At 63.3% G+C, this 8858-nt stretch overlaps 1 protein-coding gene across 2 annotated transcripts; it reads left to right on the forward strand.

Annotated features, from left to right (window-relative positions):
• Positions 1-322: 322 nt before the first annotated feature.
• Positions 323-8271, forward strand: DLK1 (delta like non-canonical Notch ligand 1). 2 transcript variants are annotated; one of them, XM_036218101.1, is made up of 6 exons: positions 448-554; positions 1772-1835; positions 2292-2422; positions 5292-5433; positions 7257-7536; positions 7762-8271. In XM_036218101.1, the coding sequence occupies exons 1-6, from the start codon at positions 488-490 to the stop codon at positions 8002-8004; spliced, it is 927 nt and encodes a 308-aa protein (XP_036073994.1). In that variant the 5' UTR covers positions 448-487; the 3' UTR covers positions 8005-8271. The 2 variants fall into 2 exon arrangements, with proteins under 2 accessions (XP_036073993.1, XP_036073994.1); XM_036218100.1 differs by having other exon boundaries at positions 323-554; positions 7257-8271.
• The last annotated feature ends 587 nt before the right edge of the window (positions 8272-8858 follow it).

Raw genomic sequence — 8858 nt, forward strand, 5'->3', positions numbered from 1 at the left:
CTGGGGTCTGCGGCCCGGCCCGTGTTGGGTTCATGCGCCCCGTGCCAAGCGGGCCCCGCGGTGCGCGCCCGTGTGCCGTCCTGTGTGCGGAACGCGTGCTCAACGCGCGCGGGGTACCTGTGCCCGTCTAGCCAAGAGTGCGCCGCGTGCGCGAGCGGGTTTCCGGGCCGCTGCAGTGGTGGGGGGCGGCCCTGCGAGGGGCGGGGGTCACCGGGACTGGCCGGCGCCGGCCCCGTGCGCACGAAGGCGGGGGCGGGGGGCGGGGGCCGCGGGGGGGCGGCGGTACGAAAAGGGCGGCGCGCGCGGCGGCGGCGGCAGCTCGGCGGCGGCGGCGGAGAGCGCAGCGCGCAGCCCGGCGCAGCCCTGGCTTTCCCCTCGCCGCGCGCCCGCGCCCCCTTCCGCGTCCGCAACCAGAAGCCCAGCGCGGCGCCCGGAGCCGGACCCGCGCCCGCGCCGCTCCCCGGACCGCGACCCCGGCCGCCCCGCGATGACCGCGACCGCAGCCCTCCTGCCCGTCCTCTTGCTCCTGCTGGCCTGCGGCCACAGTGCCCATGGTGAGCCCCCCGGCGGCCTGGCTCGCGCCCCCTCTGGGGAAGCCTGCGACGCCCCCCGGCCGCCCGGTGACCCGCGCGCCCCGTCCCATGCGCCCCACCTCCGGGCCCGTCCCACCTAAACCTGAGCCCCGCGCTGTGCCTGCCTCGCCCTCCCCACCATCCCCTGCATGCCGAGCCCGTCCCTGGGGGTCCCGGGGGGCAGGGGAGGTGTAGGACCCCCAGCCCCTTCCCGCCCCGCAGAAGTGACGCTTGGAGGGGTGTCCGTGCGCTGAGACAGGAGGTATGGAGAAGCCAGGTGATGCTGGGAACTGCTCTGGGGTGCAACTTCAGGGCGTCCCTGTGTGCGCATTCGGGACCAGGTCTGTGGGGGCAGTGGAAATTGCCGTCGTAGCCCCAAATTCGCGACCCGAAGCCCGGCCCGAGCCCCCGGGTGGCGTTTCTTGAGGCGGGGGGCTGCGTGCGCCACTTCTGTCCGCAGCGGCCATCTGTCTCTGACGGCCAGAGAGTTGCCCCCTTCCCGCAGTGTCCCCCAGCCCCCACTGCGCCACGGGTTGTAGGGGGGGGTGGTGCTGTCTGGGAAGCTAGACAGCAGGTGAAGTAAACGCACACAGTAGGCATCTGTTGTAGCGTCAGAATCTTTAAATAGTGTCAAAATTGCAGTCAGCTCTGCAAAACCATTGCGTGTGTTTTTTTGTTGTTTTTGTTTTTTTGTTTTTTGGGTTTTTTTTTTTTTTTAATATGAACAGTGTGGGGTCGGGGAAATGGGAAATTTGACTGGGGTGCTTGGCTTAACTGGGATGAACCTTTAAAAAAAATCCATGCGCCTTACCTGTGGGCCACCAGGTGAACCTGTCTTGGCTTTCTCAGAGATGAATACCTCAAAATCTGCTCCCCCCTTTAGCTCACTTAGCAAAAATGAGGGTTCAGTGGAGTATCTGGGGGGGTCAGAATCTTTCCAGCCACTATTTCCCCATTTCCAGTTTGGGGACTCGAGGTTGCGTATTTTGTCTGGGGAGAAATGAGATGTCTGACCTGCTCCTGAGAACTACGCAGTAGGCTGTGGTCACTCCATCACCAGGAACATGGCAGGGCTCCTGAGTGCGTTGACATGAGGTGCCTACTGTGTGCCGGGCTGGAAGAACCACAGAGGGTCTCAGGCTTGGCTTTGGCCTCTGGGGCCTTCTGGGGTGAATGGTGTAACCTTTTTTGTGCCTCAGGAGCTGAATGCTTCCCGGCCTGCCACCCCCAAAATGGATTCTGCGAGGATGACAATGTTTGCAGGTAATGAGGTGGCTCCCCAGAGGCAGCTTGTGGGGGGGGGGGGCCAGGGCAGGGTCCTGGGGAGTCAGGGTGTCAACAGGAAAAGGGGGTGTTTGGCTACCAGGCTGCAGCAGCTTCCTCACCCCTGCAGGAAACTGGTGGGGGCAGGGGACAGCCACAGCTCCTGTCTGCTTTCATGGAGGTGGGGTGGCTAGAGAGCCCCTTGCAGGCCACTGCGGCAAAACGCAGAACGCAGCAGCATGATCCTGGGCTCTCGGGGCCCCTCTCTCTGCTCCTCAGCTGTCCCCTCTTAAGCTTTTCCGTTCAGGTGACGTGTTTTTTTTCCTGGGACCCATCGGCCTGGCACTGCGCAAAGACCCCCGGGGCTCTCGGCCCCACGGAAAGCAGCCTGAGCGCCCTGTTCGCCCCCGCCCTCCCTCACGCGTCCCCATCTTTGCCCCCTCCCCCCCTCCGCAGGTGCCAGTCTGGCTGGCAGGGTCCCCTGTGTGACCAATGCGTGACCTTTCCTGGCTGCGTTAACGGACTCTGCATGGAACCCTGGCAGTGCATTTGTGACGACGGCTGGGACGGGAACCTCTGTGACATAGGTTGGCACTCGTCCTGCCCTCGCCCACCCCCCCTGCCCCGGCCCCTGCCGCTTCGCCCACTCCCAGCCCGGGGGCCACCTCCCCTCCCCCTCTCGCTCTCTTCTAACCGTGCACCGGGCGCTCGGCCTGGCAATGCCTGTGCACGTCCCGATGCTGGCAGGAGCCTCCTCACAGGTAGGGACATCGTTTTGCTCCCCTCTGCACTGCCGGCACCCAGCACCCAGAACACGCCGGGGTGGCAGTGGCAGGGAGATGCCTGTTGAATAAAGAGTCGCAAAGTAAACACATAGCACACAAAGCTGAGAGGTTGGGGACCACAGGCCCCGGATGGATGCCTGCCCGGGGCCCTGAAGCCAGGGAGGGGTGAGGACTGGGGGGTGGGGAGGGGAGGGGTCCAGAGCCGAGACTCCGACAGATGCACATGCTGGGAAGGAGGCTGCAGCAAGCAAACAAACAACAAGTGGGGGCGGGGGGGGGCCGGGGGGGCAGTCAGTGCTGAGTGGGGGGCAGCAGGAGCCGAGTCACCCAGGGCCACCGGGGCTGGGGACGGCGACGGTGCCCGAGGAGCTCAGGGGAGCTGGGAAAGGCTGAGAAGTGGTTACAGTGCAGATTGGTGTTATCTGTTGATTTCATGAATTTATGCGATCTTTGTCCTCCATTACCCTGAGCAATTGAGAGTTGCCCTTCTGCGTTCTCAGGCCGCAATCGTTCATCTGAGCCCGTTCTCGTTTGGCAAAACCTGCCCGGAGGCCCAGGCAGACCCCCAAGTCCTCGAAAAAGCCCTAGCAGCCTGGGCCATGCCGCAGGGCCTCGGTCCGTAGGTCCCCAACCCCAGCAGAGACGAGCGTACTTGTGGGGAAACTGAGGCTCAGAGAAGCCAGAGGGTCCACTCAGAGACGCAGAAGTCAGGAGGAAAGCCAGCTAATCCCCCCTTTCCCAGCGTCAGAAATGGGTTCATTCTCATCTGGGCTTTTTCTAACAGCCTCCTTTAAGGAGGCCTAAGGGCCGCCCCCCCGCCATTGTCTCGGGTCCTTGAAACCCTCCCCGGCATGGTGCAGGCCGTCACCCGCAGCTGACTCATGCGGGGGCCTGCAGCGCTGCCCCCCCTCTGCAGTGCACCCCCATCCTCGCAGGAGCTGCGGCTCATTGCGGAGCCCTGAGATGTCGTCATCGGGGGCGAGGGCTTGCAGTGGCAGGGGCCCCCTCTGTCTGCTCCCCAGCTGTCCCCTCTTAAGCTTTTCCATTCAGGTGACATGTTTGTCATCTAAGCCTGGGACTTCCAGATGAAGGTCCCCTCCCCACTGGGTTGACAAAGCCTCTGGGCTTGGGGCACTGGATCCAGAGGAAATAGCTCTGGCGATAATCGAGGGCCCTCTGCCTTCACCCCTTTTCTCAGCTGTTTGAGGCTGTCCCTGCCTAGCTGCTTCCTGGGGGGGAGACCCCCAGCCCCCGGGACCAGCGGCCTTCTCCTTGGGGAAAGGTGGGCTTAGCCTCTGGGACGGGTAAGGCGGCCTCCAGCTCTTTAGCCTAAATTTCAGATTCCAGGTGACAGCAGAGCCGGGAGGGGCGGCTGGGGGACAGGCCGCAGAGGCCCCGCATGCTCACGCTTCGCCCGCACCCTCTTCCTTCCCATAATGATGAGTCCTCATTACGTTGCCTTGCTCCGGCCTGGCTCCGAGGCACGCCTCCTGGGCTGGGGGCAGGCCAGCAGCAAGGCGGCCAGGCCTTTCCTTATCGATTGCTGGCCACCTCCTCTGCATGAGGGTGGGGGTCTCTTTAACAGGAAGATCTGCCCGTGTGTGGCCTCGGCCCCGGGGTGCCCCCCCCCCCGCGCCTGCCTTAACTGTGCTGTCTCTAGTTGGTCCTGGCTTTCCATCTGATAGGACAGCAGAGCAAAAATGTTCCTCAGAGCCTGGCCGGGGAGAACCCCTCCTTGATGAGCAGGGAAAGTGAGGCACAGAACGGGGAGGAGCCGAATGCTGCAGCTGGCCCCAGACGAGCACGGCCCAGGGGGCTCTGCGGCGTCAGGGAGCCCCGGGCCCAGGCCCCTTTGTTCAGCTGTCCCTGGCTTGCGGGCCGGGATGATGAAGTGTGCGCGGGGCGGGCGGGGTGGGGAGGAGGTGGGAATACCCCGTGCCCGAGGCATCGCACGCTGACAGAGGCCCCGGCGTCCCGACCTTGCCACCTCGAAGAGAGGAGGCCGCCCTTTAATCCTTAGGACCCCCTCCGGCGGAGAAGCCAAGAGGAGAGACCAGGGAGGGGGAGGCAGCTCTCTCGGCTCCCAGCGGGGGTCTTCGCGGCTCCGTCTCCCCCTGCCCCTCTGTGACGGGGCCCTAGGAAGGGCAGCCGATGTTCCTAACAGTTGGGCTGCACCAGAACCCCGAGTGGCAGTACCCCCCCCCTGCCCCAAACACGAGAAGCTGGACGTGCAAAGCTGTCTGGAGGAGGCAGGCATCAGGGAGCCACAGCTTGGAGCACGTCCTGGGCAGGGCAGGGGTCTGCTCCGAATGCGTAACGCTGAGCTTGGGAGTGACGTGGGTCCCGGGAAAGGGTGCAGCTGTCCTGGGTTGTGTGTCAGTGAGTGAGTGACCACAACTTCCTGCCCCTGCGGCCCAACACAAGGAAGCCCCTTCGACTCCCTGAGCAGTTCGCTCCCTTCGGGGCTTTGGGGGACGTCACCATGCCCTCTTAGTCAGGACCCCATTTGGTCACTGCTGGCAGTGGTCACGAGCAGAGATGTCTAGGCAGCTCATTTTGGGGGGCTCTCTCCCTGCCTCCACCTGGGGAGCCCTCACTCCTGCTTCCGCCCCCTCCTCAGCTTCCTGGGGGTCGGGGTGCCAAGCTCTGGTGTTCTCTCCCCTCCCCCCAGACATCCGGGCTTGCGCCTCGACGCCCTGTGCTAACAGCGGGACCTGCATGAACCTCGAGAAGGGCCATTACGAGTGCTCCTGCGCCCCCGGCTTCTCCGGGAAGGACTGCCGGAAGACGGACGGGCCCTGCGTCGTCAACGGGTGAGCGGCTCTCCTTGTCCTGTGTCACCTGCACGTCCCTCGAGACCCTTTCAGCCCGGCCCAGTCGGACCTGTCCCCTGACAGAACCCCCAGTAAGGGCTCGGCCTGTGGCCCCGGCGGGGGGGGGGGGGCGCCCTCCACCAGGGGCAATGCCATTTCCATAATTTTTCAAATGACCCTGAAGGCGATTTCCTATTCCCCTGCTGTCCCCAAGTCCTGATGTGTGTGAATGACAGTAGATCGGGCCATGAATCAGAGCTCGGAGCTGCATAATTTTCTAAAGGCAGCATGATAAGAGATCAGAGTCTGGCAGGGCCCGAGGCTGTCTGCGAAACCCACTCGCCACATTTCAGGGGGTGGTTTGGGGGAACAGTGGGTTTCTTGGGGTGTCTAGGCTGAAGAGGCGAGGATGGGATGCTGCCACCGTACGAGGTGGAGGTGGGCGGCCGGGGGGTGGGGGGAAGCCCTAAACACAAGGGGTTGAGGTTCAGCCGCCCTCAGTGGGGAGGGGTCTGGGACTTCCGGGGAGCGGGCGCACGGACTGAACAGCCACCTGCCTCAGTGTCTTGGCTGTTTCTGGCCTTTATCTGTGTAGCTGCACTAATGGGGCTTAAATGGAGGCCAGGAGAGATCTTGACAGAAGCAAGAATTCAACCTGGAACCCCACCCTGGGCTGGGGGCCGGGGCGGGGCACCCCTTCCTCTGGGGAAACAGAAGCTAAGTGCAAAGTCAGTTTATCCTGACCCGGCATTGCGGGGGCGACGCGGGGGACCCTGGAGCTGGTGACCACCGCCAACGGGCATTTGTGAGGCATCTGAAGATCCGTGCCCAGAGGGGTCAGAGGAGAGGGGGTGTCGCCGAACACCAGTTCCGCTTATTAGTGGGAAGAGAAAATACAGAGCGAGACCTTTCCAGTATTGTGCGTTTCTCTCTAACGGACTTGAACCAGTCTGTCAAAATACAGCGCGGGGCCCTTGAAATTCCTTCAGGACTCAGCTCCTCTACAGCCCTCGTCCCCAAGCCGCGGTGCCGGTTTCTTGTGCCTAGAGCCCCTTTCTTCCCTGGAGTTTTGGCATTTATCAGATGACAAAGGGTCTGCTCGTTTAAAAGCACTTACATTAAATGCTCCGTGTGCTCGCTTTGAGCAGCCGGCTTCGGTCTGCGAGCCGCACTTGGGTGAATGAGCCGCTATTAACCAGCCGGCCACGGACGCCGGCTCGAGCCAGCCAAGGCAGAGCGCGTATTTCTTTCACTCTGAGAGTCCCCAAGGGCTTCCTGCACAATAACCTGCAGGCTCGCTCGGCTGAAAATAAAAATGATGATGGGGTGGCGATGGCGGCAGGGGCGAGCGAATGACGCCCCGCGTGGCTCGGTCTCCGCGGCCCGGGACCCGGCGAAGGGAGGGCTTCCTCACTGACCTCGCCTCTCCCAGCCTCAGTTTCCCCGCTTGTCCCGTGACTGACCATCAGGCTTCTGGACGGAGGGCTGACACAGAGGCGGGCGAGGGGGTGGGCGCCCGGCACAGGAGGTCCGGCGCGTCCCGGGTTGGCAGAGTGACGCGGCTGGGCGCGCGCCCCACCCAGGTGAGCGTCCGCCTCGGACAGCCGGGGGGGCCCTCGCGGCAGGGGTCGCGGTGCACGGCGCCTCCCCGGGCGTCCCTGGCTGCCGTCGCTTGCTCGCCCAGTACGTTCTGAGCACCTGCCCACTCCTCAGGCCCCGCTAGTGTAGGGCGAGGGGAGCCCAACGGCGGCCCCCCGCCCCCAGCGCCGCCAGCCCAGCCCGGCCTGCCAGGGCCCCTCACCGTGTCCCCTGTCGGTTTGCAGCTCCCCCTGCCAACATGGCGGCACCTGCGTGGACGACGAGGGCCAGGCCTCCCACGCCTCCTGCCTGTGCCCCCCCGGCTTCTCCGGCAACTTCTGCGAGATCGTGGCCAACAGCTGCACCCCAAACCCATGCGAGAACCAAGGCATCTGCACCGACATCGGGGGCGACTTCCGCTGCCGCTGCCCGGCTGGCTTCGTGGACAAGACCTGCAGCCGCGCGGTGACCACCTGCACCGCCGACCCGTGCCTGAACGGGGGCACCTGCCTGCAGCACACCCAGGTGAGGTTCGAGTGTCTGTGCAAGCCCGAGTTCACAGGCCCCATCTGTGGCAGGAAGCGCGCGGCCGGCTCCCAGCAGGTCACCCGTGTGCCCAGCGGGTACGGGCTCACCTACCGCCTGACCCCCGGGGTGCACGAGCTGCCCGTGCAGCAGCCCGAGCACCGCGTCCTGAAGGTGTCCATGAGGGAGCTCAACAAGAGCACCCCACTCCTCTCCGAGGGCCAGGCCATCTGCTTCACCATCCTGGGCGTGCTGACCAGTCTCGTGGTGCTGGGCACCATGGGCATCGTCTTCCTCAACAAGTGCGAGGCCTGGGTGTCCAACCTGCGCTACCACCGCGGGCTGCGGAAGAAGAAGAACGTCCTGCTGCAGTACCACAGCGGGGAAGACCTGGCCGTGAGCATCGTCTTCCCAGACAAGGTGGACATGGCCACCTTCAGCAAGGAGGCCGGCGGCGAGGAGATCTAAGCAGCGGCGCCCGCCCCGCCCCCCGCCCCCGCCCCCATGCTCCCCGGTCCCGCAGGGCTCCCTCTATGCGGTCTTTTCCAGTCTTCGTGGGGAATTTGCTATCTCTTGTGACAACTCTGGTGAATGCTTTGCTGCCCTATATTATCTCCGTGTGGCTGTGTGGCCAGCGCAATGCTCGAGCAAGCCTCTCTCCCTCTATTAATGCATGATACAAATAATAATAATAATAATAATAAGAGTTTCATCTTTAAACGAGTAAACGAAATATGTCGTTCTAAACTCTAAACTTTATATAAAATCCAAAAAGACCAAAAAAAAACAAGGCAACTGCACCAGGACTCCCTGCCGACGCCCCTCTCGAGGGGTCTCGGCCACCGGGTCCTTGTAAAACTAATGCCGGTTGCGCACGACCGGTCACTGTGAACAAGGGCTGAAAATCTCGTTCGTTCGTGACTTCTCACACGCCACATCCGACTCGCACTCACTTCAAATCCAACATCGTAGTCTTTAGATCTCTCCGATTGATTTGAGATTGCGCAGAGTGCAGCGGCCGTGTGTCAGGCAGAGAGAGAGAGCCCCGGGTCGGCTGCTGGGGGGCGAGGACCTTGTCCCCGCCCTGCCACTAACTCGCTGTGTCATCCTTGGCGAGTCCCCTTCACCCACCCCGGGCCCACCACCTCTTCATCCCTCTCTTAGGAGGGGCTTGAATGCAATGACCATCAAGGTGTTCTCCTGTCTAAAACGGAACTAGGAACGAGGGGACAGGAACCAAAACCCTCTCTGACCCTGACGATTAAGATCTGATGAAGACGACGTCTCATCTTGGGGTCAGGACGTTTTGGCCTGTCCTGGAG

This window comes from Rousettus aegyptiacus, unplaced genomic scaffold (assembly GCF_014176215.1).
Source record: "Rousettus aegyptiacus isolate mRouAeg1 unplaced genomic scaffold, mRouAeg1.p scaffold_m13_p_3, whole genome shotgun sequence".
NCBI lineage: Eukaryota > Metazoa > Chordata > Mammalia > Chiroptera > Pteropodidae > Rousettus > Rousettus aegyptiacus.

Bases quoted from the DNA above. Each gene is read 5' to 3' on its own strand.
- DLK1 (XM_036218100.1), top strand. From the start codon at position 488: ATGACCGCGACCGCAGCCCTCCTGCCCGTCCTCTTGCTCCTGCTGGCC. The intron at 555-1,771 runs GTGAGCCCCCCG...TTTGTGCCTCAG, and splicing joins CTGCGGCCACAGTGCCCATG to GAGCTGAATGCTTCCCGGCC. The intron at 5,434-7,256 runs GTGAGCGGCTCT...GTCGGTTTGCAG, and splicing joins GGGCCCTGCGTCGTCAACGG to CTCCCCCTGCCAACATGGCG.